At 36.1% G+C, this 27,205-nt stretch overlaps 1 protein-coding gene across 1 annotated transcript in view; it reads right to left on the minus strand.

The window, feature by feature from the left end:
• RSPO2 (R-spondin 2) overlaps positions 1–27,205 on the minus strand; it is a 164,784-nt gene that overhangs the window by 72,773 nt on the left and 64,806 nt on the right. Inside the window, exon 2 of the mRNA XM_058698840.1 lies at positions 13,248–13,436. Within this exon, the coding sequence (XP_058554823.1) occupies positions 13,248–13,436 (189 nt within the window). The remainder of the gene's footprint in view (positions 1–13,247; positions 13,437–27,205) is intronic.

The raw sequence follows: 27,205 nt of genomic DNA on the forward strand, positions 1-27,205 counted from the left end.
GGGGGGAAAGTGAGTGAGTGGCATTGAGGAGGCCATTTGTTGGGATGACCACTGGGTGTTGTATGAAAACCGATTTGACAATAAATTTCATATTTAAATAAATAAATTCATATTAAAAAAATAAAGATGTGATTTAACCACAAATTGATTTCTCTCTTTAGGAGATAAAATCTAATGTCTTTGATCCTTAGTGGGATTGAAAACACTTAAACTGACCATTTCAGAAAAAAAATTGTCAAAGAACCTGATATTTTTCTATATGCAGGTTTGTAACTGTGCATAGTAGTTTCTTCTGTATTCCATGGTTTATTTTTTAAGGAACAATATGACAGTATCTCAGTCACTGGGGTCACACTGTTACTGGATAATTGTGCAACTCTGGGGAAGTTCTTATTTAGAAACCTCAATATACATATTTTTGGTGAGGGTTGAGAGACAGGAGGCAGAGAGAGTGAGAGAATTAACCAGGTCTCTTCCAAATCTATATAACAATAACTTTTTTTTAATTAAGGGAATTTCTACATGCCTGACAGAAGCCTTGTAGGGCTATGAACACACACACACACACACACACACACACACACACACTCATTCTGATCAGTTTAAGTACTTATTAATTGAACAAAACATCCTTTTAAGCACTATTTGAAATGGCCGTTACTATTTGTTTTCTTTCGCACAACACATTAAAAGCTACTACTTTCTCTTTACTTGAACTCCACTTACAAAATGATGAGACAGGAGAGATTTCACAATACACCCAATTACATAGAAAAGTATCACCCAATTACATTCATCATCATCTATCCTCATCATCATACTAAAAGAATAATAAAGACAGTGAAAAGGGCTGTCACATAATGAATAGAAGCCTACCTGGTTGCTTCACTGTACCACCAGCTTCCTAATGATCATCAAGAAGTTAGTGTCTTTACCGTTACGAGATTTTATTTTTTTAATATGAAATTTATTGTCAAATTGGTTTCCATACAACACCCAGTGCTCATCCCAACAGGTGCCCTCCTCAATGCCAATCACCCACTTTCCCCTCTCTCCCACCACATCAACCCTCAGTTTATTCTCAGTTTTTAAGAGTCTCTTATGGTTTGCCTCCTTCCCTCTCTGTAACTTTTTCTCCCCTTCCCCTCCCCCATGGTCTTCTGTTAAGTTTCTCAGGATCCACATACAAGTGAAAACATATGGTATCTGTCTTTGTATGACTTATTTCCTTTAGCATAACACTCTCCAGTTCCATCCACGTTGCTACAAAAGGCCATATTTCATTCTTTCTCATTGCCACGTAGTATTCCATTGTGTATATAAACCACAATTTCTTTATCCATTCCTCAGTTGATGGACATTTAGGCTCTTTCCATAATTTGGCTATTGTTGAGAGTGAGTGCTGCTATAAACATTGGGGTACAAGTGCCCCTATGCATCAGCACTCCTGTATCCCTTGGGTAAATTCCTAGCAGTGCTACTAGGAATTTACCCTTATGAGATTTTAAATATTAAAGATAGTTAATAGGAATGTCTTCATTAAATATATAAGTACTTTAAATTTTTAGCTTATATGTCCCATGAACTTATAAAGGAATGCCTCTTTAGAACAAACCAAAAAACATTTCAAGAATGCTTGAACAAAGAACATGGGTTGTCACTAGTCAGACACACATTCCACTATCAACTCTGCTAAGCACCAGTGGGTGACTTTGAATGAGCTGAGCTGCTTAACTTCTCTAGGCTTCCCCCCACCCCTCCCCGTTTACTTGCCTCAAATAGTCAGGTATATGCATAAACTGTGGAGAAGATTTAGCCAAAAAGAAAGTACTAAATAAGTGTCTATTGTTAGTAATAAGTTCAAAGTGTCTTTTACAGAAGAGCAACTAATGTTACAGAAACTGCTCTCCTCTCAGAGACCCTGAGTCACCTAGGATTCATATCAATTATTCAGTTCATATGTAGCGAGCACCTTTTAGATGACAGGCCCTTGACTGGCTGGCCTCAGGCAATTAAACTGTGGCTCTGTGGAGACCAAGCTTGGATACAATCCCCTGAAACTAAAGTCAATTAACAAATGTTTTGTTTTATCCCAATCATAGGTGCATCAAAACCTAGCCAGCTCTCCTGCAGGGATGGAATTTCTTAAGAAAGCATAAGAATCAAGAGACCTAGCAGGTGACGACCTCTCAATTAGCTTCTGATAAGGGGGCAGCAGGGCCATCCTCACAGTCCCTCCCCTAAAGAACTATTCTTTAACTTTATCCAGTTATGGTCAGTTTATTAACTGGCTGGTAGCAGCTCTTATAAAGGTGTAAAAGCCACTTCAGCTAGTCAGACTTTCCCAGCTGGCAGTAACCTGTTAACCAAGAGAACATGTTTTCTGCAGAGCAGCCTGTAGGTCAAGGTTCTTTTTTGGGAAAGGAACCAGCTTAAGAGAATGCCTTATCAAAGTGTGCCAATTAAAAGTGATGACCTACCGTCAACCCTGCTCAAAAAAGACAGATTCTAAAGCTTAACAAATAATGTGTTTTGTGATTTTATTTTCTCTAAGAGCAGCAGCATGGAGTAGTTAAAGAAACATGGCTAAGTGAAATAAATCAGACAGGGAAAGGCAAATATTGCGTGATCTCACTTATATGTGAAATTAAAAAGAAAAGAAAAAAATAAAAAAGAAAAAACAACTCATAGGAGAAAAACAAAAACAAAAAACATCAGATCTGTTGTTACCAGAGGTTGAAGGTAGGGTGAGGGGGAACTGAATGAAGGTGATCAAAAGGTACAAACCTCCAGTTGTTAGATAAGTAGTAGGGGTGAAACATACAAGGTAATGGCTACAGTTAATACTGCTTTTTGGTATATGTGAAAGGTGTTAAGAGAGTAGATACCAAAGATCTAATCACAGCTCATTTCTTTTCCTTTATTTTTTGTATTTACATGAGATGATGGATGTTAACTTATTGTGGTAATCATTTCACAAGATACATAAGTAAAATTTTGCTGTACACCTTAAACATACACAGTGCTATATGTCAATTGTACATCTCAGTAAAACTGGTTTAAAAAGAAAAAAGAAACAGGCATTAGAATCAGAGAGAATCCTTTGATATTTGTCTTTCTCTGACTAATTTCACTTAGCATAATACCTTCTAGTTCCAACCACTATATGCTAACTTGGATGTAAAATTAAAAAATAAAATAAAAATAAATAAAAAATAAATAAAACAATCAGAGAGAATCTTAGATCTCATTCTTAGCTCTGCTTCATAAGCGTGTCCTTGGGTAGGTTTCTGAACCTCTTTGAGCTTCAGTGGTAAAATGTAAACACTTACCTACATCACAGGGTTGTTGAGGGGAGTGTTAGAATAGCCATTCCCACCAGAAATTTGAGGAGAGGGGCTGACTAAAATAGCAAAAAGCAGTAACTTCTGGAGGCAGTTATAGAATCACAGAATATTAGAGCAATGACCTCCTAGCCTCCCCTAATTTTTAAAGATGAGGACACTGGGACTCAATATGAACTTCACCTATCATCAAAGAGTAAGTTAGGGGGCGCCTGGGTGGCGCAGTCGGTTAAGCGTCCGACTTCAGCCAGGTCACGATCTCGCGGCCCGTGAGTTCGAGCCCCGCGTCAGGCTCTGGGCTGATGGCTCGGAGCCTGGAGCCTGTTTCCAATTCTGTGTCTCCCTCTCTCTCTGCCCCTCCCCCGTTCATGCTCTGTCTCTCTCTGTCCCAAAAATAAATAAAAAACGTTGAAAAAAAAAAAAAAAAAAAAAAAGAGTAAGTTAGGACACCTGACTGACATGTAGCTCAGGAGCCAGCTGTGGACAGAGCGATCAGAAGGGTCCTCTCGGTCTAAGTAGTCACCATGATCCCTCTTCTTCTGCCCATAAACCCTCCCCTGTTTCTTCCTTTCATAATATGACCCAAACAATTGTTTACAATTCTTCAATTCATGGAGTGCCAGGGTGGCTCAGTAAGTTATATGACAGACTCTTGATTTTTGACTCAAGTCATGATCTCAGAATTCATGAGTTCGAGCCCCACATTGGGCTCCATGCTGATAGTGTGGATCCTGCTTGGGATTCTACTCCCTCTCTTTTACTCTCTCAAAAATAAACATTTTTAAAAAGCTTCAATTCATATGGAAGCTATATTTCAATCAGAATCTTTTGCAGTACCTGTATCAACAAAATCAAAAGAATAAATTAGACTCTAAGATACCAGACATAATTATTAATTAGAACACTAAACATGCCAGAATACATAAAGTAATGGAAATCTCAGAAGAAGGAAGAGCAAGTCATGAGAAAGTGGGGAAGGCAAAGACAGGAGCCTGAGAAGGAAGGATTCAAGAGCATTAGAAGCCTGGCTGAAAGCCAGTGTATTCTATTTCATTGTGATCAGCTTAGTAGAGTCCACGAACAGATACATTATTACTGATTATGATATTGATAATTAATGATTGATGTGGAGAAGGACACACATTTCCTCAAAATATCCTCATTATGCTTAGGTGGTACTAAAACTGGTCTTTTACTAAATACAAAGTGGCCTATTCCATAATCAGTGATGGATGGAGACAACATAATTATTACATTGCAGCAATTTTCAAAGGCTAGTTTCTGACCCGGCCAAGTCAGCATCACCTGGGTATTTGTTGACAATATAAATTCTTAGGCACCATTTCAGATCTACCCAATAAGAAACTCAGCACATGGAGGAAAGCAACCAGTGTTTTAACAGGCGTTAAACACAAAATGCCCCCTAGCTCTTCACTACCTTGCCACCCAGGCTAGATGGTGAAGGCAGAAGAAAATAAAGCTAAGTTCCACTGTTTCCACAGTCTTCCAATGACTATTCTCACCTTACTGCTAACATGTCCCTTCTCTGACCTCTTCTGATTCTGTGATACATCTACCCTATTTGTCTATTGTGCTTTTGCAGCATTTTGGGTAATAGTGATTACACAATACCACTGTCTAATTTGTATCAATTTCACAAGCAACCCAGTTGGGTCCTTAGTCCATATATAGGCATCTTCTAAATAAAGACATTCTTAATTTTTAGTTTTATTTTACTTCTCATATAATCCCCCAGACACTGAGATCACAGTAACATATTTGTCAGAGATCTGCTTCTTTACAGATATTTAAACACACATCATATGGACTTTATGGTTCTCAGAGTCAATATATGCATCCTGCTCACTTATAGTTCATAGTTATTCAGATTTGATTAAAAACATTTTAAACACTTCTGTTCATTTTAAATACCTAGGCCCTTTTCCTTTAAAAAAAAATTAATGTTTATTCATTTTTGAGAGACAGAGTGTAAGTGAGGGTGAGGCAGAGAGAGGGAGACACAGAATCAGAGGCAGGCTCCAGGCTCTGAGCTGTCAGCACAGAGCCTGACTCAGGGCTTGAACCCACAAACCAAGAGATCATGACCTGAATGAAGCCTGAGGCTTAATCGACTCAGCCACCCAGGTGCCCCACCCTTTTTCCAAATGCATCATTAAACTTCATGATTCAAGAATGGCAGGTATTTTTAAAAGTACTCAAATTTGACATGCAGTAATTCTTTAAAAACCCTTCAACACTGGTCTTGCAGTTCACAAATTAAGGGATGGTTACATTTAACTGCGAATTTTCTTGTATGTTCTAAATTACTCATTTTTAAACCTATGTCATTTCAAAAACATAATGCTAACATTCTCTTAGCCTAAAACACATTTTTACAAAGTGCCAAAGAGAAGGGCAGAATCATCAAATACAGAAGAAGAAGCTAAAAACAAAAGTAGCAAATTCTCTGGATGCAGATCTCATTTCTGTAATTTTTTGTTTACAAATTATTTTTGAAAATACACTGCCTCTGGCAACAAATGTATATGTATTTTCTTATACATAAAAAGTTAATCCTTTTCCTGCCACTTCAGCATATTTCTGATCCCCTTACTGGTAAATGAATAAAACAAATGCTTGACTGATAGGATATAGATACTTTATAGATTTCTGATTAGACAAGCCTTTCATCTAAGGCTAGTTTTCCCACTTAGGTCTTGGATCCTATGTTCTTCTGTCTCCTCAGTGACCTTGTTTCTTCAATCATTCCCCTATTTCTCCACCTCATATGGCTCTTTCCCATTCAAGTCTCCTTCCACCACACACACACACACACACACACACACACACACACACACACACACACACAATCTCCTAATTCAAGAGCCATCTTGCTATCAATAGATACTTTTCAACCAACAATCACCATGTCTGCTTGCCTAAGATTCCATGTGCTCCCTCAAACCAGAGCAATGAGGACAGTGCCCCAATAGTAACAATGAAACTCCTCCCATAAAGGTCAACAGTTCTATTGTTTAAACAATATCTCCCCCATTGCTGAAATCCATCCAACCTTTAGAAAGTGTATTTCACTCAGTTTAGGAAATTTCATCCATAAAGTAAAAATACCACAATTTTGTGTTCAAGATTATAAATGGAGAGTTCAATGGATTATCACAAAATGGGCAACATATGCAACCATAATACAAGTCAAGAGGAATGTTAGTGCCTCAAGAACTTTTGTGAGGTCTTTGAACAATCACTCCCCTCTCTTCTCCCTCAACTACCATCTTGACTTGTAACCAAAACACATATAAAAGATTACTCATGATCTCTGTTAGATCTATATTTTCTCATTTTATTTTTCAAAGAAGCATGCAGAGTAGGTCATAGTATTTTCTGCCAAAGACTAAGTTTAGAGTTCCCTTGAGAGCTTTGAATGCTTACATCTAACTGCCCTTGGGGTACCTTTCCCCAGGATATCTCATACCACTTTGAACTCAACATGTCCCAAAACACCCATTCTCCACCATAATGGCCTTTCTTGCCAGCACATATGTCCCTTCTCTTATTCCGTACCTTCATAAATTCACTACCCAACTTCCAAGCCAAAATCATAAGAGTAATCTCAGTCTCCCTTCACTTTTAGTCAACATCCCATTCATTATCAAGTCCTGTTGATTATCCCTCAATATCTCTCTCATTCCCGTTTCCACTACGATTACCTTCATTTATTCATTGAATAAATGTGTTGAGCCCCACTATGTGTCAACACTGTTCTGCAGATCGTAAGCCTGTACTCAAGCCAAACAGTCTTAAATCCCTCCCCCTCTTGGAGCTTACATTCTATTGGGAGAAGTGAATAAAACAGGCAAAACCTTGAGTATGTTAGCTACCCATAGTGCGGAGGAAAGAAGGGAGGAAAGGAGGGAGTGAAAGAATGAGGAAAGGGGGGAGAGATAAAAAATGAAGAAAGGAAACATTGGGAAGGAAAGTTAACATTTTAGACAGATTAGTCAGGGAAGGTCTGAGGAGGAAATATCTATTCTCATTTCATTTTTTTTCACCTAGATTATTGCCCTTGCCACCTTCATTGCTGACTTCCCTTTAACTCACATTTCATTCTGCCAAAAGAAAAATATTTCCTCTTCTTATTCCCCTACTTAAAATCCTTCACTGACTACTTGTGGCTTCAGGAAGGTGCTTAAACCGACTAACTTTAGCACAAAAGGTCTGTCAAACTCAGTCCCCGCCACCTTAACTATCATTTCTGGTTATGCAGTGGAACTGGACTCAATCACCTACATTTTACTTAACAGTGGATGATTTTCTGTATGTCTCCACACCTTCAAGTGTGCTTTTCCTTTCTTTTTTTTCTTACCTAGAATGCTTAATCCTAACAATTCTGAAAATGCCTATAGTCTTTATAAGGGTCATCTCCCCCATTGATGAAATCCACCCAACCTTCGGAAAGTGCGTTTCACTCAGTTTAGGAAACTTCATACAGAAAATAAAAATAGTATGACATCCTCTGCACGCTTCTTTGAAAAATGAGAAAATATGTATCTAACAGAGTAATTGGTAGCAAACAGAAGCAAATTAGCACCCTTTATCACACTCCCACCCTGAACTAATTGATTACTTGTCTGCCTGCTCCACCGGAATAGGGTTTCTCAGCCTCAATGCTACTGATGTTTTGGGCCGCATGGTTCTTTGTTGCAGGGGGCTGTCCTATGCCTTTGTCTAATGTTTTGCAGTATCTATAGTCTATCCACCAGCATCCCTTCAACTGTAATAACCAAAAATATCTGCAAACATTACCACATGTCCCCTAAGGGGAGAAATTACCCATGGTAGAGAACCACTACACTATACCATAAGCAACTCAAGGGCACCAACTAATTATGACTCATTACCATATCGATAGGTAACCGGTACAAAATCCAGCACAAAGGAAGTGTTCAATAAACGCATAGAAGAACCACAATCCTGACTTCTAGTACCACAGGTTAGTTTTAACTATTTTCACAATGTATGTCAATGTATCATTTTATGACTTCCTTCATTCAACATTACATTGTGAGATTTATCTATGTTGCTGCATGTTGAGGTAGTTCATTCATTTCTTTTATATATTTTCTTTTTTAATATGTTATGCATTTTTTCAATGTTGTGTTGCTTGGACATTTGGGTTGTTTCCAATTTATAGATCTTTATAAAGGATCATGAGAATCTTTTATATGTGTTTTGGTTACAAGTCAGGATGGTAGTTTTGTGGAGGCAGAAGAGATAGGAGTGATTGTTAAAAGACCTCATAAGCATTCTTGGGGCACTAACATTCCTCTTGACCTGTACTGTAATTGCACAAGTTGCCCTTTTTGTGATAATCCGTTGAACTCTCCATTCATAATCTTGAACATAAATTTCTTGTGATATTTCATTTAAAGTTTTTTAATCGCTAAGAACAAGAAAGCTTTGCAAACAGAAGAAAAAAAGCCAGAGATTCTGGTAAATGTCATATAATGCCAATATTCAGGTAAAAAACAAATGAACTTCACCTTACCAAAGAAAATATTAAACCAAAAAATGCATTTTTTTGTACTTTTTGTAAATAGCACTTATTGTTAGACGCAAGGGCAAATGTCTGCTATTAGTTAAGATGTGGACTGGTGCAACTTTTCTAGAAGGCCGTTTGGCAATACGTATCAAAAGTCTTTAAATATGTGATATTGTTCCATGTTAATCTTAAAGCTGAAAACATGGTTTTATGTTTAAAAGTTTATCTTATGCAAATCAGATAAATGTATAAAACTAAAGTGTGTATATGAGAGACTATATAAGAATATTCTTCATATTATTGAAAAACTAAAATCAAATTCTTAATAGGTGGTTAAATATATTAGGATATATCCACTCAGTAGGATATATGCAGCCATATTTAATGACATTAACATAATGTTCAAAATCCATTAAGTTGAAACAAGTTACAAAATAGAACAGGGGTACACTTGTAAAGGGAGAAAGACATAAATACACATAGAAACAAAAGTTGAGGGTAGAAGCCAAATGTTAACTTTTTTTATCTTTGAGTGTTTTTTTTTTTATTTTTGCTTTTGCTGTTTTTTTAAGGCCTATGTGCTTTCTAAGCTTTCTACAAAGAATATTTGTAACTATCTAAGGAATAAAGTTTTTTCATGTAAATGAGTTTTTCAATAAATGAGAAAAAAGTAACGAGAGAAATATCACCTAACACCATCAGAGACAATGGCAGCTCTTAGTGTCCTTGAGTGTATATATTTTTCATAATATGCTTCAAATGGATACTGAATTGGTTTTTAAAAGCATGTCTGGCTTTATAAGCTCCATACTGTATGTACCAAGAGGCCACACCTAGCCAACATTTCATAAAGCAAGTCTTCCTTCTGAAGATACTGCTTTGCAATTAAAATCTTAAAACAGATGTACTAGGAAGTTTTATAAAGCTACTGTGCTTGGGGCACCTGGGTGGCTCACTCATTTGAGTGTCCACCTCTTGATTTTGGCTCAGGTCATTATCCTGGCAGGGTCATGAAATTGAGCCCAACATCCAGCTGCATACTAAGCATGGAGCCTGCTTGGGATTCTCTCCTCTCTCTTCCCCTCTGCCCCTCTCCCTTGCTTGTTCTCTCACTCTCTGAAAAAGAATGTTTTTAAAAAGCTACTGTTGGGGTGCCTGGGTGGCTCATTCTGTTAAGTGTCTGACTTTAGCTCAGGTCATGATCTTGTGGTTCGTGGGTTTGAGCCCCTCGTCGGGCTCTGTGCTGACAGCTCAGAGCCTGGAGCCTGCTTGAGATCCTGTGTCTTCCTCTCTCTCTGCCCCTCCCCTGCTCACTCATGCATGCTCTTTCTTGCTCGCTTGCTCTCTCTCAAAAATAAATAAACATTAAAAAAAAATTTAAAGCTACTGTTGCTTGAAGTATAATTTTTTTCTCTACTGTAGAGCAATAATTGCTTAATAAAAAGTGGGTATGATTTCAAATTCTAAGTCTGTAGCAGCTTTTCCAATTTAACTCTGTCTCATCCTCTGAATACAATACAAACAACAATGGAATATATGCAAAGTATGGGGGGAAAATCAAATAATTGGTATGAAAGAATCATGGCCATCCAAAGTCACATAGTGAGAATTAAGAAATAATTTTCCACTTTCACTTTGATTCACAGGAATCTTACTCATAAGCCCTTCCAGCTTGTACCAGGTAAGTAATGATTTCCTCTAAGTCAGTAAACTGCAACATCGATTACATTCAGTTACAATAAGTATAACCACAGCAAACCCATTCTCACATGGAAATTCTCTTTCCAAGGCTGATTTACAGTCACTGCTCTCCTTTCTGAGAAAAGGGATAAACTTAGCCAAAATGCGTTTGAAGATATATCTGTTGATACACTATAAAGTATTGCTGAGGTGGCTATCCATACAGGTTTGCCTGGGACAGTCCTGGTTTACAACAGTGTCCCTGCATAGTTATTATTAGCAGCCCCTCGGACTTGCCAATGTCCTAGGGTTGAGTAACACATTACATTGTCAGGGTACTTTCCATACACAGACTCCATAAGTGCTAGGCCTAGAACTTGGAATAACTGCCTGGAGCCATCTACACTCTTACCTCATCTTCCTTGTGCACTGATGGTATGGAATGAAAAATGCACCAAATATTCAGGAACACAAATCCTGCCCCCTCCCACCAGGTGGTCTAACGCAATCTGACTAGGACTCCCTTTTAAGGTAAACCTATCATTCCATGGAAGTTAAAAAAAACTATGGCAGACAAATTACTAGATAGCCCCCAAATCAAAAAATTAAGGACAAGGTACATACTTGAAAAATTAGACAGTCTGTTGTCAGAGGTTGGGAGTTCTGTCTCTGTAATTGTTAATCCAAACAATTCCATGAAATAGAAGCAGATGCGAATTTTCACTGAGCCTATGTATTTCTATCTCTGCTAATGGAAAATTATTCACCTAGAAAACTTAGGACCAAATTTGATTCTCTTTTCACTCTCTGAAATTAGTTTCTATGTCTCCTTGATTCTATTTTTTAAAATCTCTGGAATTCATTACCCACAGACCTTTCATCAGAATGTGATTTCTCAACTGTAACTGTTACAGTTGCCTTCCTCTACTTTCTGTCCTTCTCCAATTCATTGCCCCCACTGACGCTAAAACTATCCTGAACAAAGCAACCTCTTCAGTCCTCTCCTGCTTGAAACCTGTAGGTAATATCCAGACTCCTTGGCACAGCATTCAAGTCCTTTATCCTTGCACTCCAACCTCTGTCCCTTTCCATTCTCAGTTCCAACCACACCTTCTACTAAGCCCATCCGACTCAGTGGTTCTCAACCTCTGTCCCTTTCCATTCTCAGTTCCAACCACATCTCCTACTAAGCCCATCCAACTCAATGGTTCTTATCCAGAGATAATGTATTATAGATTGGACTAATCATCCAGGAGGTGTTCAAAAATGTCTGGGTACATTTTTACTTGTCACAGTGACTTGAGGGCACAAAGACCATTTCATGGGCAGGGACTGAGGATACTAAATGTTCAGCAATGTAGATTAAATGGCCTTGCCAAAATACCAACCACATCCCAGATGGGACTTATTGTTCTCCAAGCACATTATTTTTACACATGTGTGTCTCCTTCTTTCTAAAATCTATTTAACCTCCCACCATTAGTTCTGCCTTCTTCCAAAATAATATTGTCCTTGGACGATTCAATTCAAACTCTCCTCTAATCTAAAGGCCTTGGCTGATTTAATAGCCATGTATACAGTATTAATGGGAGGTAATTAAATTACTCCCCTAACATACTGCTTGCCTGATAAAGCTTAGTGTACTGAATTAAAATTAAACTTTTACCCTTTTGTCATTTTGTCATTTCGCTCCATGTTTTGTTTTGTTTTTTTCCTTATCCTCTCTATGCCCTAACATTTAAGCTCCTTAAAGAAAGGGATGTTCTTTTGGTATGTCATTCATTTTTTTTTTTTTAATTCCAATTACTACTATTCACTTAGAAGTTGAGAATCATTTTATAAGTGATTTTTGGATTAAAAGATAAAAATCATTCCTGTATGACTATGTATAGAATGCCATTCCTTAATACTTTTTCTAATTGTTAAACTTAGAACTCAGAATATTCTAAAATGAACTAAATATTTTAGTTAAATCTTTTATTAGTAATGGTGCTTTACAGAACTATTTAATATATTGTATTATAGATTAAACTATGGATTACAAACTCAGATAAAAAAAAAGAGGCAAAAGGGGCGCCTGGGTGGCTCAGTCCGTTAAGCGTCCGACTTCGGCTCAGGTCACCATCTCGCGGCCCGTGAGTTCCAGCCCCGCGTCGGGCTCTGTGCTGACTGCTGGGAGCCCGGAGACTGTTTCAGATTCTGTGTCTCCCTCTCTCTCTGACCCTCCCCCGTTCATGCTCTGTCTCTGTCTCAAAAATAAATAAACGTTAAAAAAAATTAAAAAAAAAAAAAAAGAGGCTAAAAGAAGCCATAGACACTGTAGTAAAGTGGAGACAATGTTCCCAGTATAAAGACATTTAAATTCCTTGGGGATTTTGTTGTTGTTGCGCTAAGTATGCCTTATACAGATCTTCTTAACAAGCTTATGTTGGAGATGCTTGTTATACAAAAAATACTTAAATAACCTAAAAATAAAAAGTGTGTATGCAATGTACTTCTAGACAAAAGATAAAAATATTCTTATCCTACCCCCACTGAATTTTAAGTTAAAGATTGCACTATTTCTGTAGCATATTAAAATTACACTTGTTTTTGGCCAAAATTTTCAATTTAGCTCCCCCCAAGTTTCATAAACAGTAAATAGTAGACAAAAGTCAACTGCTCACTTGCACATCTGTTCATATCTGGGGCTCGGTGTCCATAGTAACCAGATGGACAGGAATGCAGGCATTCTCCATACTGGCGCATGCCTTCTCTTCGAAGAAAGAAGAACAACTTCTGTTGACATCGGCTGCACCCGTTGTCCTTTGAACAAGACAAACAACCCTTGCAAATGGGATTTGATACATAACTAGCTGTAAGAGAAAACACAAAACACACATTCAAATAGAAGTATGATCAGACCTCTGGTCAATACAACATGCTGAAGAGACAAGGGTCTCTGGTCCTACTCTAATCACATAGAAATGTGGAACAAAATATCCACTCCCAACCTGAAAAAAAAAAAAAAAAAAAAAAAAAAAACGGTTAATACACAACCAAACTTAGAAACAAAGAGGAAACTCAGAGGTAGGGCTGAAGGTCTACCATGGCCTGTAGAGATGTTAGACCAGACAGAAGCAGACCTTATGTCAGGGTCTTGAATCAAGGCCAAGAAATATGCACATGAAGACCAGACACTTGGGTCTCCTTATGTAGACTGGAGTTGTAAGGGCTGTTTGCACATGAAACCAGTACTAGAAGCCCCCGCCCTAATTTTCCAGAGAAGATTTCAACCCCAGATTAGGGGAATAGAGTGGGTGAGCACAATAGAGAGAAAACATAGCCCACGAGGCACAAGAACCCCCAAATCCACAATATATCCAAGTATGGGATACAAGTTCAAACTATCAATCCGGTGTCAAATAACTAAATCAAGAGGCTAACATAAAAATGTCAATCCAGGAAAACCCACAAAGTAACAAATATCAAACTACCTTATAAAGTTTTCTACAATCCTGAGGCCTGGAACTTGCATGGAAAACAACCTTCACATCAAAATGAACCAATCACCGGGCGCCTGGGTGCTCAGTTGGTTAAGTGGCCGACTTCACCTCAGGTCATGATTTCATGGTCTGTGAGTTCCAGCCCCGCATCGGGCTCTGTGCTGATAGCTCGGAGCCTGGAGCCTGCTTCTGTTTCTGTGTCTCCCTCCCCCTCTGCCCCTCCCCCATTTGCACTCTGTCTCTGCCTTTCAAAAATGAACAAATGTTAAACAAACAAACAAAAAAATGAACCAATCACACGTACAAGCAAACCTCCATGGGGAAGAGTCATCAATCTCAGAAAGACAGACTTCACACCTAACCAGTCATATATAATAGAACCATCTGAAAGTCTAAAATGATTATCTTCAGAATATTTGAAGAGATAAAACAAGAACTAGAAATTACATGGGAAGAAACAGTATCATATAGCGACCGTGCAAGTTAGAAAGAAATGAAAATTTTAAAACTGAAAAAAAATTCTATAGACAAGTTGAATGGTACATTAGGGAAAAAAAAAGGTATTTAACTAGAAAACATGTTTAAATAACTGTAGCACTAAAAAAGATGAAAATGTGAAAAAGGTACGAAGCATGTAAAAAGTTTTAATACATGATTATTAGGTGTTGTACTATCAAAAAATAGAGAATATGAGTAAGACGTAATATCCAAAGAGATCATGGCTGATCAGTTTCCAGATTTAAAGAAAGAGATGGATTCTTAGATGAAAGCTTCGTAGAACTGAGGAGATCAGTAAAAATAAGTCTGCATCTGAACACAGCATATTCATACTAAAGAATGAAGTCAAACCAGAGAGAAACAGTAAAACCTTGGTTTGCGAACATAACTCATTCTGGAACATGCTTGTAATCCAAAGCACTTGTATATCAAAGCAAATTGCAAGAACCATTGGCTCAGTTGTGCTCATGTGACGTTCGGCATCATATACTACTTGTATTGCAAGACATCGCTCATTTATTTATCAAGTTAAAATTTGTTAGAAATGTTTGCTTGTCTTGCTGAACACTTGCAGAGTAAGTTACTTGCAATCCAAGGTTTTATTGTACATACAAAGGAATACAATTTTGGCCTCTAGCAGAAATCTCATCAGAAATAATAAGTGTTAGATAGTGAAATATTTTCTTCAGCATGTTAAGAGAAAATTATCAAACTATAATTCTACAAGCAATTAAATGATAGTTTAAGAATGAGGCCAAAATAAAGATCCATTCATCCAAATTAAAGGCAAGAAACTTATTAACCACTCACCAAAAGAATAAACTGTATGTATTGGAAAAATGAAATGGAACCCAGAAGGAAGTAGAATGTAATAAGCAATAGTGATCAAATCAATTGAGAAATGTTGGTGTATCTATTAAAAGTTCCAGTTTTTAAAAAGTAATAATTTCCAAGGTTTAAAAATAATACATATCTTATATTTAACAGCAATAATGTGGAAGAGTTGAGGAGGGAAAACAAAAAGCATTTCAAGTTTCTATATTTTGAGTGAAGAAGACCAACACGAATTAAACTTTGTCAAGTTAAATGTATTTGCTAAAACTCTAGGTAGCAACCTCAAAAACAGTAATGTAGAACTTCTAAACCAGTGACAACTACAGATGTCCTAAATGTATAAAATATAAGTAGGAGGTAACAATCCACATGTCTGTGACCAAAAGAATGGATAAATTGTAGTGTATTTTAATGATTAAAAAAAACTACTGACACTTTCATGAACAGGAATGAAACTTCTATATATTATGTTGAACAAAGAAAGTCAGATTAAAAAAAGAAAAAGGTATACTCCATATAACTATTTATATTGATGTCAAGGACATGTGAAACTAATCTATGGGGACACAGAACATTAAATGCCTTTGAGGGTTTAAGACTGACTGGAAAGGGGTATACTGGAATTTTTGGCAGGTATGTTTGTTTCCTAAGCCTGCCTTAACAAATTCCACAATGTAGTGACTTCAACACCAGGAATTCATTCTCTCAGTTCTGTAGGCTAGAAGTCTGAAATCAAGGTGTCCATAGAGCCATGCTTCCTCTGAAGACCATAGGGAAGAATCCTTCTCTCTTCTTCTGGTGGCCCCAGATTTTCCTTGGCTGGTGGCAGATCTCCAATCTGACTCCATTGGCACATAGTCTTCTTCTCTATGTACCTCTGTGTGTCCTGTCGCTAACAGAGACCCTGTCATTGGATTTAGGGACCACCTTAACCTAGTATGATCTGCATACTTAAATGTATTTGCAAAGCCCCTATTTTCAAATAAGGTCATATTCTGAGTCTCCAGGTGGACATGAATGAGGGCAGGGGTTGGGGGTGCGGACCCTATTTAACCCACTACAGGAGGTGATGGGCAACGTATATAGTCGTAAAACCTATCCAGCTGTACATTTTTACAAGTAATGTGCACAATTTATAAGTAAATTGTATCTGAAGGTTTTAAACAAGAAAAAAAATGGGTACAAAGGCCATACACTAACTTCAGGATAATGTAATTGTTACTTATAATTACATCTCTTTTGAAGATTCTATAAATTATATTGGATGCTCATCTATGTAATATTACTTACATTTATGGTTATTTTTAAACAGAAATATCCTACTGGATGGACGAGGTGGGATGATACTAAGTAAATGTTGAAATAGCATCTGGAAAATTGATGTATGAACCTTATAAACTTTACTGTATCTAATGATAAAAAGAGTAATTTTAAAGAAACAAAATACTGTTTCTAGCCCTAGTATAAAATTCAGATATAAAATCTTATAACCTAATATAATTTGTAAAATATGAAAAACTCATATAACTTTTAGTTATCACTATACCAAGCAAAGTCATAAACATAACAAGATATAGGAGGTCACACTGACTTCATTTTATCAGGTTAACCCACAGAAGAAAGAAGAGAAGGACCAGAAAACTCAGCAACTATTGAGACTTTAGCTTTGAGGCCACATCCTCTTTGCCCTACATACAATTTTTATTGCATATAAAATAATATGAAGCCCTAAGTATTCAAACTAGCAGCTATACAACAAAGTGAGCTGTATACCACACCTTTCCTGTAGTTATAATGACTCAACATCTGATATATTAACAGCTAGTTGTAGCAGATCTATACAGGTTTTAGTTCCACAAGATGCTCTCCCTGCTTCTCCTGGGCCCCAACAGCCCTGATTTGATTTTTATAGCTTCTCTTCTAGGAAGATATTGAAACAGGAGTTTTGTTCTTCTTCTGAAAGGAACTCAGAAACCAGGAATTAGGGCCAAGGTTTCTCTTTGAATTGACCATTAATATCTGATTCTTCCCACCTATCCCAGGATTTTTTTTCTATAAACTGTTCAACTGCTTTATCTGCATATGGAGTCTATTTCATGGACCTTCTCTTATTTACAAACCTATTGATGCTTTCCAAATTGTTTCTTATTTACTACCATATTTTCCAAAATCTGCAACTATGTTGGAAAAAAAAAAAAAAGAATCGACACAGACGAAAAGTTACTTCCTCAGATATAATTCTTCATTATATTTTAGAAGTCTACTTTCTAGACATATATACATTTTTGTATGTGTAACATAACTTTATTTTTCATAACTGACCATACTTTACATGTATGCTAACTTGTTCAATTTCAGTTAAGTTGTGAGCATCTTTTCCTAGCAATGAACAAAACCAGTATCACTCTCTTATTTTTCTGGAAGCATCAGTTCTATCTGCTTCCTCTGTTTACCACAACCACCCATTCACTTATCCCCAACACTACTTTTCTGAAGACCACGACCAGTTTTCTAAACTTTAATGCAAGACCTCATTCTCAGTTTCTGGTCCTCACAACTCCTGTAGCCTGGGTCACTTCAGAAAGTTTTATTCCTCCTGTGGCTTCTATGATAATGTCTCCTCCTATACACTTAATTCCAACTCACTATCCTTATTTCCACTAATTCTCTCATAATTCAGGCTCTTATTATTTCTCACTAAGACATTTATGGTGCCCCAACCCTATATCCACCTTTATTTTACCGTAAAGCTCTGTTTTTGGGTTGATTCTCCTGCTTTTATGCTCATTGTAGGATTTCAGTTAGACTTTACTCTGACAAGATAATATTGATTTATAAAGCATTTTCGTAGAGCTGAATGAAAATAAGCCTATACTATTTACAATTTCCCCAGCTGTCTTCTGAAGAGATTCTACTCCGATATGGTTATTAGCATCCTGAGCAGGGTGTAAAGGGTAGGTAAGTTTCAAAAACTGAGATGTGGCTCACCCTCTCTGTGTAAGAAAGGGGTAAAAATTAGAGGGTGGATATGGTGCAGAAATCTGGGTGAGAGGAACAGAACTGGAGTACTCATCAGCTATATGATGGACAAAATGGCTTTGACAGGGGAGGTGACTAGGAGAACCCAACTCATTTTTATTTTCAGGGCTAAGAACATAACCCACCTTAAGCACAAAGACCCTATGGCATGATATTTGGGGAAGCAATTGATGACTCTTGTGAGAGGCAAACCCTTAAATAGGAGTAACCACGAGACTAAGGCAAGGGCAGAGGTTGCTAGTTGGAGATGCATCAAAGGGAGCCCCACACTTCAGAACCCCCTGTAACATGTCTGTGTTCAGAACCCCCTGTAATGTCTGCGGTTAGTTTGCTGGCTGCATTCTGCTCTTCAATTTAACTATAGATTTAGAAAAGAACTATATCAAGGTTGTCCAAATTCCCAATTAGCTTATTAAGACAAAATTTGGAAGATTTACATACGTAGAATGGTTTAAGAAGACTATCATCGCAAACAAGTGCTGAAACCATACTTTTAGTTCAAAAGCTAAACCGAGAGCTCTTTATCACCATAAATCACATTCTATACTAACAAATATGGAGAAAAGAGAATTACAGAACCGAGAGAACCAACATAAATTAAAGGCTTTTTGTTTTGTCTTTATGTATCTGAAGCCAACTTTCATCTGGATCACGAAGATTTTAGAGTCAACAAATTGTGCTCCACATTTTTTAAAGGTATTCTTAAAATCATTAAAAGCAAGGCTTTATTTACTTGAACCTTGACTGACTTAATGAAAATGAATCAGGGAATACTTATCTCAATCCATATCTGCTATCTTTATAACCCCACAAATGAGGAATTCTCTTAAAGCAAAAGTGATGTAAGCCATATCCAACATAAGTGCTGTTCCCAGTCACCCATTTTCTCTAGCCATTAATAGTGCTCCTCAACACTGAAGGATAAGAGCACATTTTTTTCTTTTTTTCTTTTTTTTTTTTTTTTTGCAATTTGAAGCTTCATGCCCCAAACGTCAAATAGACTTTTCAGTTGAATGAACCATTGTCCAATGTCAACTATCCTAGTGGTCTCTATCTTGTAAATTAGTAACTTAATTCAACAAGAATTTCTTCATCCATTATATGGTGACTACAGCAATCTCCGTATCTAAAGCCAGGCAAAAACAGACTTTAAACAGGACTAATTTATTTGGTCAGGATCTTAATAAGTTAAATGGCTCTGCCTATTGCTAGGAGGTTTAATTCAACTGTGCAGGTGAATAAACAGATCTTAATTCCCAGCTTTGATGACCATGTTTATTTGCTCTCTCTGTAAGCTTCAACTTTTCCAACACTAAAGCCTGCTGAGATCCAGAGCTTCATCATTCCAACCAAAACACTTTTTTCTAAGTCTAGACCCACCCAAAATTCTAAAGATGAAATATATCACATAAAACATTAACAAATTTCAGAAAGGTGTTAGGCAGTATTATTAACACAAGTCTACACATATCTCCCTGACAGGGAAAGGAATATGTGGATATATATAAAACAAGAAAACTTATCAGGCAGAAGCCAGGTCAAAATACCTATATTACTAACAAGTATATAAAGAGAGAAAAACAGCATAAATATAACCTCTTTTTCTTAATTCTAGTTATTTGATTTGTGTTCCTCTTAAATTGAAAAGTAAGTTTGGTCTTTTATGAATGCTGGTATTTTAAGTTTGATCCTTTGTTAAATTAAATCCAGTTATTCACATTTTATCCCATTGAGCATTTTATGTAGGTGTTGAATGCCCATCTGTTTCTAATATACTCCTAACACTTTTTAAAAGTGTTCCCCTGTTTCAGAATTTAGCCCTTGCCAAGCAAAAAGAAATCTAAATTCCTTCCTAGTGAAGGAATCCACTCCTGACAAAAGGTACAAATTTCTAACTCTAAAATAATGGGACTTAACAATGGGCTGTTGGCCTCTTAGCTTTGCTCCATCTTTGCTAGTACAACATTACAATTTCAACAAATTTTTAAAAGTAAACAGTTAACTTCATCATTCAAATTTATGAAATCGCTAATATTTGTGTCTGCCCAATCCCAAATTCAAGATATAGGTTTAAAATGAAAAACCCTATCTCTGGCACCAATAACAAGAAACCTGCCTATTGGATCCTATACAAATTGAGTTGGGAACAGATCCTCCCACTAGAACTTGGCAACATTAGGATAAAAATCCTTTAATCATGTGAACTACCCAAGCTCAAACTCAACTAAGTAATCAAGGTCATGAGTTAAGGAGCTACGAAAGATTTGAGCAAAATGAAAAATTGCTATCTTAGGATACTTTACTAAGTTTTACACTAAGTTGTAAATATTTATAGGAAATAGCATCACGGAACATGCAATTTGATCTTTGATATAAAGACAACGAATGTTAATGCTCTAGATTATTATACTCATCATGCCCCAGAAAGAAAATAGACGTTAAAACTAACAATGTTAACAAAGCTTAGACAGAGAAAAATTTCTCAAATTTCCATTAACGTTTTAGAGGAGCTAGATTAGCATGAATTTATTCTAGAAAAAAATTGAGAATAAAAGACAAACTTGCACCAAGAATTCCAAAATTTTACAATCTCTAGAGTTAAACCATATTTCTCATTATCTCTTCTCAGCTTTTATCATGAGTTCTGTAACAGGTAACAATATTGTTAAGTAAAAGCCTTATAAAAATTTAACTTCTCTAAGTACTAGCTTTGAGAAATCCTTATTAATTGGCTACCTAAAAATTTGATAATTATTTAATAATTTATAATTCCATTTTATTCACCTACCATGAATGAATGACTTAATAGGTCTTTATCTCTAGAAGTAATCCTTGGGAAAATATTATTTCTAAAAATTTATAAGCCCCCCCCCAACATGGAAATCATCTTTAGAGATGAATATTCTTAATGACATCAGGATTAAAGGTCTTTAATTAGATGCTCTTGCTTCACTTACAAAAATATGTATTTCACTGTACAAAAACTCAAGGCTACCAAGAGATTTTAAAATATGGGGGGAGAGAGCTAAATGGAGTTATGGATTTATTGTAACATGTGAAGTGCTAATAACTTGAAAAACAAAAAAGGAAAAAAATGAGCACAGTTATATGCTCATTATTTGCCCATGCCAGTGCCATTTGAGCCATAATCCCCATAGTTGGGCACCTGAGAAGTACATTTACCACCACAGTTAACTGTGGCCATAGTGTGATTCACTGGGCAGGTTTTTTGTTTTGTTTTTTTTTTTTTTACATGGAACAGGGAAGCAGAAAGCCTCTATGAGGCGTGACTCATGCATGCTTCAAGTGGGACAGCTAAGATGTCATAGAGAAGCCCAGAATAATCAATAACTGCAGGCCAAGGAAAGATAATGAACTAAGACAAAGTTGCAAAATAAACATGAAGTCTTACATGGGTCTGTTTGAGGGCGTAACAAACATATCCATAACATGAGAAATACATTCTCCTTCTAACTTAACAAGTCAGACATCATTAACAATCAAGACAGTCTGCCCAAACTTGAGGAGCAAGCAGCTCAGGTTGAACATAAAAATTCAAAAGAATTAAATGGGATTTCAAAATTCTCCAAAAACGTGTTTTCAAAATGGTCGTTAATACCCTAAGTAAAATGACAAGTCACATAAATGGAAAAAAGTAGTTATGTATATATAGCCTCTTATAAAAAATAAAATCCTAAACCCTCAATTTAGCATATACAATTCCCCAAATGATGAAGTATTTCCCATAATTAACATTCATTTTGAAAGCCAAGCCCTATAAGAATTATTCCTTTTCCTCCCCTAAAACTCTTTGACACAAAAATATTAATGCATATCCCTATACCAGACATTAATTCTGACAGATAATAGGGGAGAAAGTGTATAATTAAGGATCAAAACACACTCATCACAAAACTAAGCTACTCAAGAGGGCAAATACCACCACCAGAATCATATGCTCTTCAGCTTCAACAACTACTAACACTATTAATTAGTTGATGAAATCCGAGAAAAATATAAGATGGCTTGAGACTGCTCATTTTTTTTCAACGATACATAATGTTTTTGAGACAAAAAAAATCAGATCTTCTGTTATATAAAATAAGCCACTCACCTGAATCTGTGAGAAAGAAAAAAATTTACTCTATAAAACTGTTCTAGTGCTAAAAGTAAGCTTAAAGTTAGAATGTGTGCAGTCCTATAAGCCATAGCTAGAAATTGCTGTGTAGCACAGATTTCCCATGCCAAGGTTGGCTTGGGCTTTCACAACATACTTAAGCAACCCTATGGAAATGTTGACAGACTGCTGGTGCTAATGGTAACTCCAACATGAGATCTAAATATATACATTTAGGAAGATTGTGAAACTACCACTCTCGCACAGTTCCATGTTTATATAAGAAGATAATCCAATTATTTAAATAGAGAAAAACAAATTGCTCACAAGCAGAGCCAGAATTTTATTCCAAAAAGTGCTTAAGTACATCTTACACTAACACTTCTTCAAAATAGCTTTACATGCTTTGTAAGGGCCATAGTGTCTGACCTGCCTAATTGCCTGTAGAAAAAAATCTCCATTTGGACTACACAAAAATTAAATTGTTTTTAAAAGGGGAGGATGGGAGGGATGGTGTCTATTCAATATATATTCCCATCATGCACAAGCTATTCAACTATTCCACATGTACACCTGCTTCCTAGAATAGAAACTAGTTTGGTAACTCCTGCTTATTCCACTTTTAATTTTAAAACAATAAATGGAAAGCAAACTGGATGGCTTATTTGGTGTCATAAACACAGCCCTCAAGAAGAATCTGTGTCATAACTAACCAGATTAAAGACTCCATGTGTTTCAGATGTGGAAACTTCCATGGATCATACCACTGTGTCTGAAAATTGAGAATAAACACTGCTAGCTATGCTGTCCCAGAGAAAGGTTTCTTCAAAGATAATAAAATTTTTTTAAGCTGCATTAATGAAAAACACACTAACAAACCCTTAGGGCTGACAAACATTATTATGCAACAATTATTAAGGACTACACTGTGAAGCAAGGGAAAAAAGTAAAAGCTTTATTACATTCAATGTAGGTCACTCTTGTTAAAACCACACACACACACACACACACACACACACACACACACACACACACACACCTGAACAGAAGTGAGAATGATTCGCTATTAAATCTCCAGACCTACAGAAGATAGTTTTCAATTTTTAAATCGATTGTCTGCATTTAACATTTATAAACAGTTTATTTTAAAATGCTTTGTCGATATGCCTCACAGCATTCCTTACCTCAGACCCAGTTTGAAATCTAGCTGTTTAACCATATTTATTCTGAGAAAATTCTGTCTACTCAGAACAAGAAGCAATGAAAAAGAGGAAAGTCAAAAAGGGTGGGTGGGGGAGAAGAAAACGAACTTTGGAGAACCTAATACGTGACAAACTGCAGGCTACATGCTTTCATACTTTTTGAAAGTAATGCTTATTACTCATAATTTCTGTTTATCAAAGTGAATAAACAGATCAGAGAGTTTAAGAAACCTTTCCAAGGTCATACAGTTTGTTTGTGACAAATTTGAATCCAGCTCTCACAAAAGCCATGCTTTTTCTTTCCCCATTAAGAGATATATGTATAGCACCTAGGGGAAAAAATGCATTCTAGCATGATTAAAACTGTGAGTTTTTCAAATTAGGCTGTGCCTTTTAATTTGCTCCCTGCACTTTGCTCTGTTTTTAGCTGCAGCAAAATAACCAAAATTCCTTTTGGTGATTAGTCACTAAGAGCACTATACTAATTCTTTCCTAACGTAAGTAGGAACATATTAAGTCTCATAAACCAACCAAATTAAGATGTCATTCACAAAAACATTTCAGAGTAACACTGCTGATACAACAGAAAGGAGAACAGGGAGAAACTGAGTTACAGGGTTCTCCTAGCAGAGGTTAAAGAGAATCTTCAGAATTATAAATGGAAAGTATTTCACCGTTTGGGCATACAGCAAAAGGCCAGCACTTCTTCAATAGGGATCTCTACTTAACAAGTTCAAAGAAAAAACAAAAAAACCTACCCAAACCATACAATTTCCTGCAAATGGGCCACTCTCCTGTCTTTGAAGACAGATGCTATCCTGGCTAAAGGACCTTTGAAGTAACACAGCAAGCATACCTGTGTAATTAGAAAGGCTGGGGACACCATTCAAATGATCCAAAACTAGACTTTTAAGATGTGCTAAAGTGGGGAGATATGGACTAACATTCTGATGCAGGAGAAACCTCTGTTCTAAACAGATTTGGAGACCAATTTGCCACTGCTTTCTGACCACAGTTCTCCTCCATTTCCTCCAGGCCTTGGAAGACAAAAACAAATTGCCTATTAATGAAAAACTATAAATAGTGTTTGGTCACTCTCAAAAAGTGGCAAAACTATATATGTATGTGTTTACAGACACAGATGTATAGATAGCCATAGACATGGATATATGCCTACATTTACAGATTATATACAGACGTATGCATGTGCTATTTTTTCTAAACCATTTCAGTAGTGGTGGCAGACATTATGCTCTTTTATCTCTACATTTTTTCAGTGTTCACTACATATTTCCAAAAATAAGGACATTGTCTTACATCAGCCATATTGATATAATACTATTTTCTAATCCACAGTCCATATTCAATTATTCCAATAACGTCATTTATATCTGTTTTTCTCCTACACTAGAATCCCATCCAACTTTATGCACTGCATTAGACTGTCTTTTTTAGTCTCCTTAATCTGGAACACCTCCTCTTTCATGAACTTGCATTTTGGAAGAGAATAGGTCAGTTATTTACAGAATGTTTACTTGGGTTTGTCTGATACTCCCTCATGATTGGCCAACACATTCTTTGGATAATGTATGAAGTGATGTTGTGTCCTTTCTTGTGCATGCCAAGGAGCAACAAATGAATTTGGTTCCATTACTCATGATATTAACCTTGATCCCTTAGTTAAGATGTTATCTTCCAGGTTTCTATACTATGAAGTTATTACTTTCACCTCTGTAACAAGTAATTTTTGAAAAAATACAGTAAGATTGTATAAATATCCTGTTCCTCATCATAATTATGCACAATAGTTATGGTATTCTTTTTTATGCTTGCCTAAATGAACTATTACTCTGATGGTTCTCAAAGGTGATTTTCTAACTCCATCATTCCTTCTCCATTGATAAGGGGGAATTCAGTTGTTAGGAGGAGCTTCCCCTTCTCCCTCATTTGTCTGTTTTTATCAGTAGGGAACCATGGATTTTATTCAGTGGACTGTCATCTGTTACTGTATTTAATGCTCAACTTATCCTAGATTTGTTCAGTGAGAGCACTACAAGGTACCATGGTTTTTAAATTTTATTTTATGTGCATGCCACAAAGTGTTTTGGGTAAACATGAAGATTTAATTTATCCTGGAAGAGCTAAGAAATAGGTGGTAATAGAAGCTGGGTATTAAAGAGAAAGCAGAAGTTTGAGGAGGATATCCCAAAGAGAGAGAGAACAGTATGTATGAGATGTATGCACAGTGTTGGGGAATGCAAGGAAAAAAATGTTTAGTAGATCAGACAAATCTTGGCTTATTTTATTGACAATCTATCTTTCAGCCAACAGCAAAATCAACAAAAGGTGCCACTCAGTACTTAACTTGGATTCAAGGAAAAATGTGTTGAGAACACAAATTATTATGTTACTGGGGAGTTTATAATAGAATACAGAAACTGTGACCCTAGATATAATTGAAGACTTCAGGAATGTGTATTTTTTTTAAGTTTGAAAGGAAACAGTTTTGGATTTGCAGTCAATGTTTCTAAATTAGAATAGGGGTTAAGAGGATATTTTCAGAATAAGAATCTACTTGTATAATCCCAAAGGGGAAAAAAATGAGTGACATTCTACAGAAATCAAATTGGTTTGATAGCAAGTTCCCCAATAAATTCAAACATTTCAAGCAACATATACAACAGTATATACTCAGGAGAAAAATAATCACAAATGAAATGTGAAGGAGGTTAAAGTTTCTTAAGGTTTATGAATTTTTTTAGAGCAAAATTAACAAAAAGGAAAAGTTAAACCCAACTATTAAGATATGGGTAACATTACATGAAAGAGACAAATTTTTATTTTCTGCTTTCCTTTTTATAATTGTTAAAAATAAAGACCTTCAAAGTGAAGGAAAATCAAGTATGGCTTAGGAAAAAATTTTGAAAAATAAGATATGCAAGATGTTAATGAATTTTATGTTTATATTCATTAATTTTGAGAAGTTAGTTTTTGAAAAAATGAAACAGGAATTTAAAGAAGAGAATTTGATTTTCAGTAAACTGAACTTCAAAATCTCCAAATTCTAGATGAGGTTTTAGGACATCAGAGTTGTAAACACTTTTGGTTTAGAACAATTATTATAAACAGATATCCTGGTATTTTTAAGTCACTAAGAATAAGTCATATCAAAACTAGGTTCATTATTTAAAAAAAAAAAAAGTATCATTCCCGTTTTCTCTCCCTGTTATATATCAATATCCCTATGCACAGATAGATCTATGAATAGAAGTAAAGGCATGGAAATGCACACATATAGTTTTGATAAACTATTTGAAAGTAAGGACATCACAATACTTCAGGTGAAATTTAGCATACTCCTTCTGAGAATAAGAACATTGTCTTATGTAATCACAATACCATTGCAGGACCTCAGCAATTTAACATGGGTAAAATATTACTAATATGCT

This window comes from Neofelis nebulosa, chromosome 14, assembly GCF_028018385.1.
Source record: "Neofelis nebulosa isolate mNeoNeb1 chromosome 14, mNeoNeb1.pri, whole genome shotgun sequence".
NCBI lineage: Eukaryota > Metazoa > Chordata > Mammalia > Carnivora > Felidae > Neofelis > Neofelis nebulosa.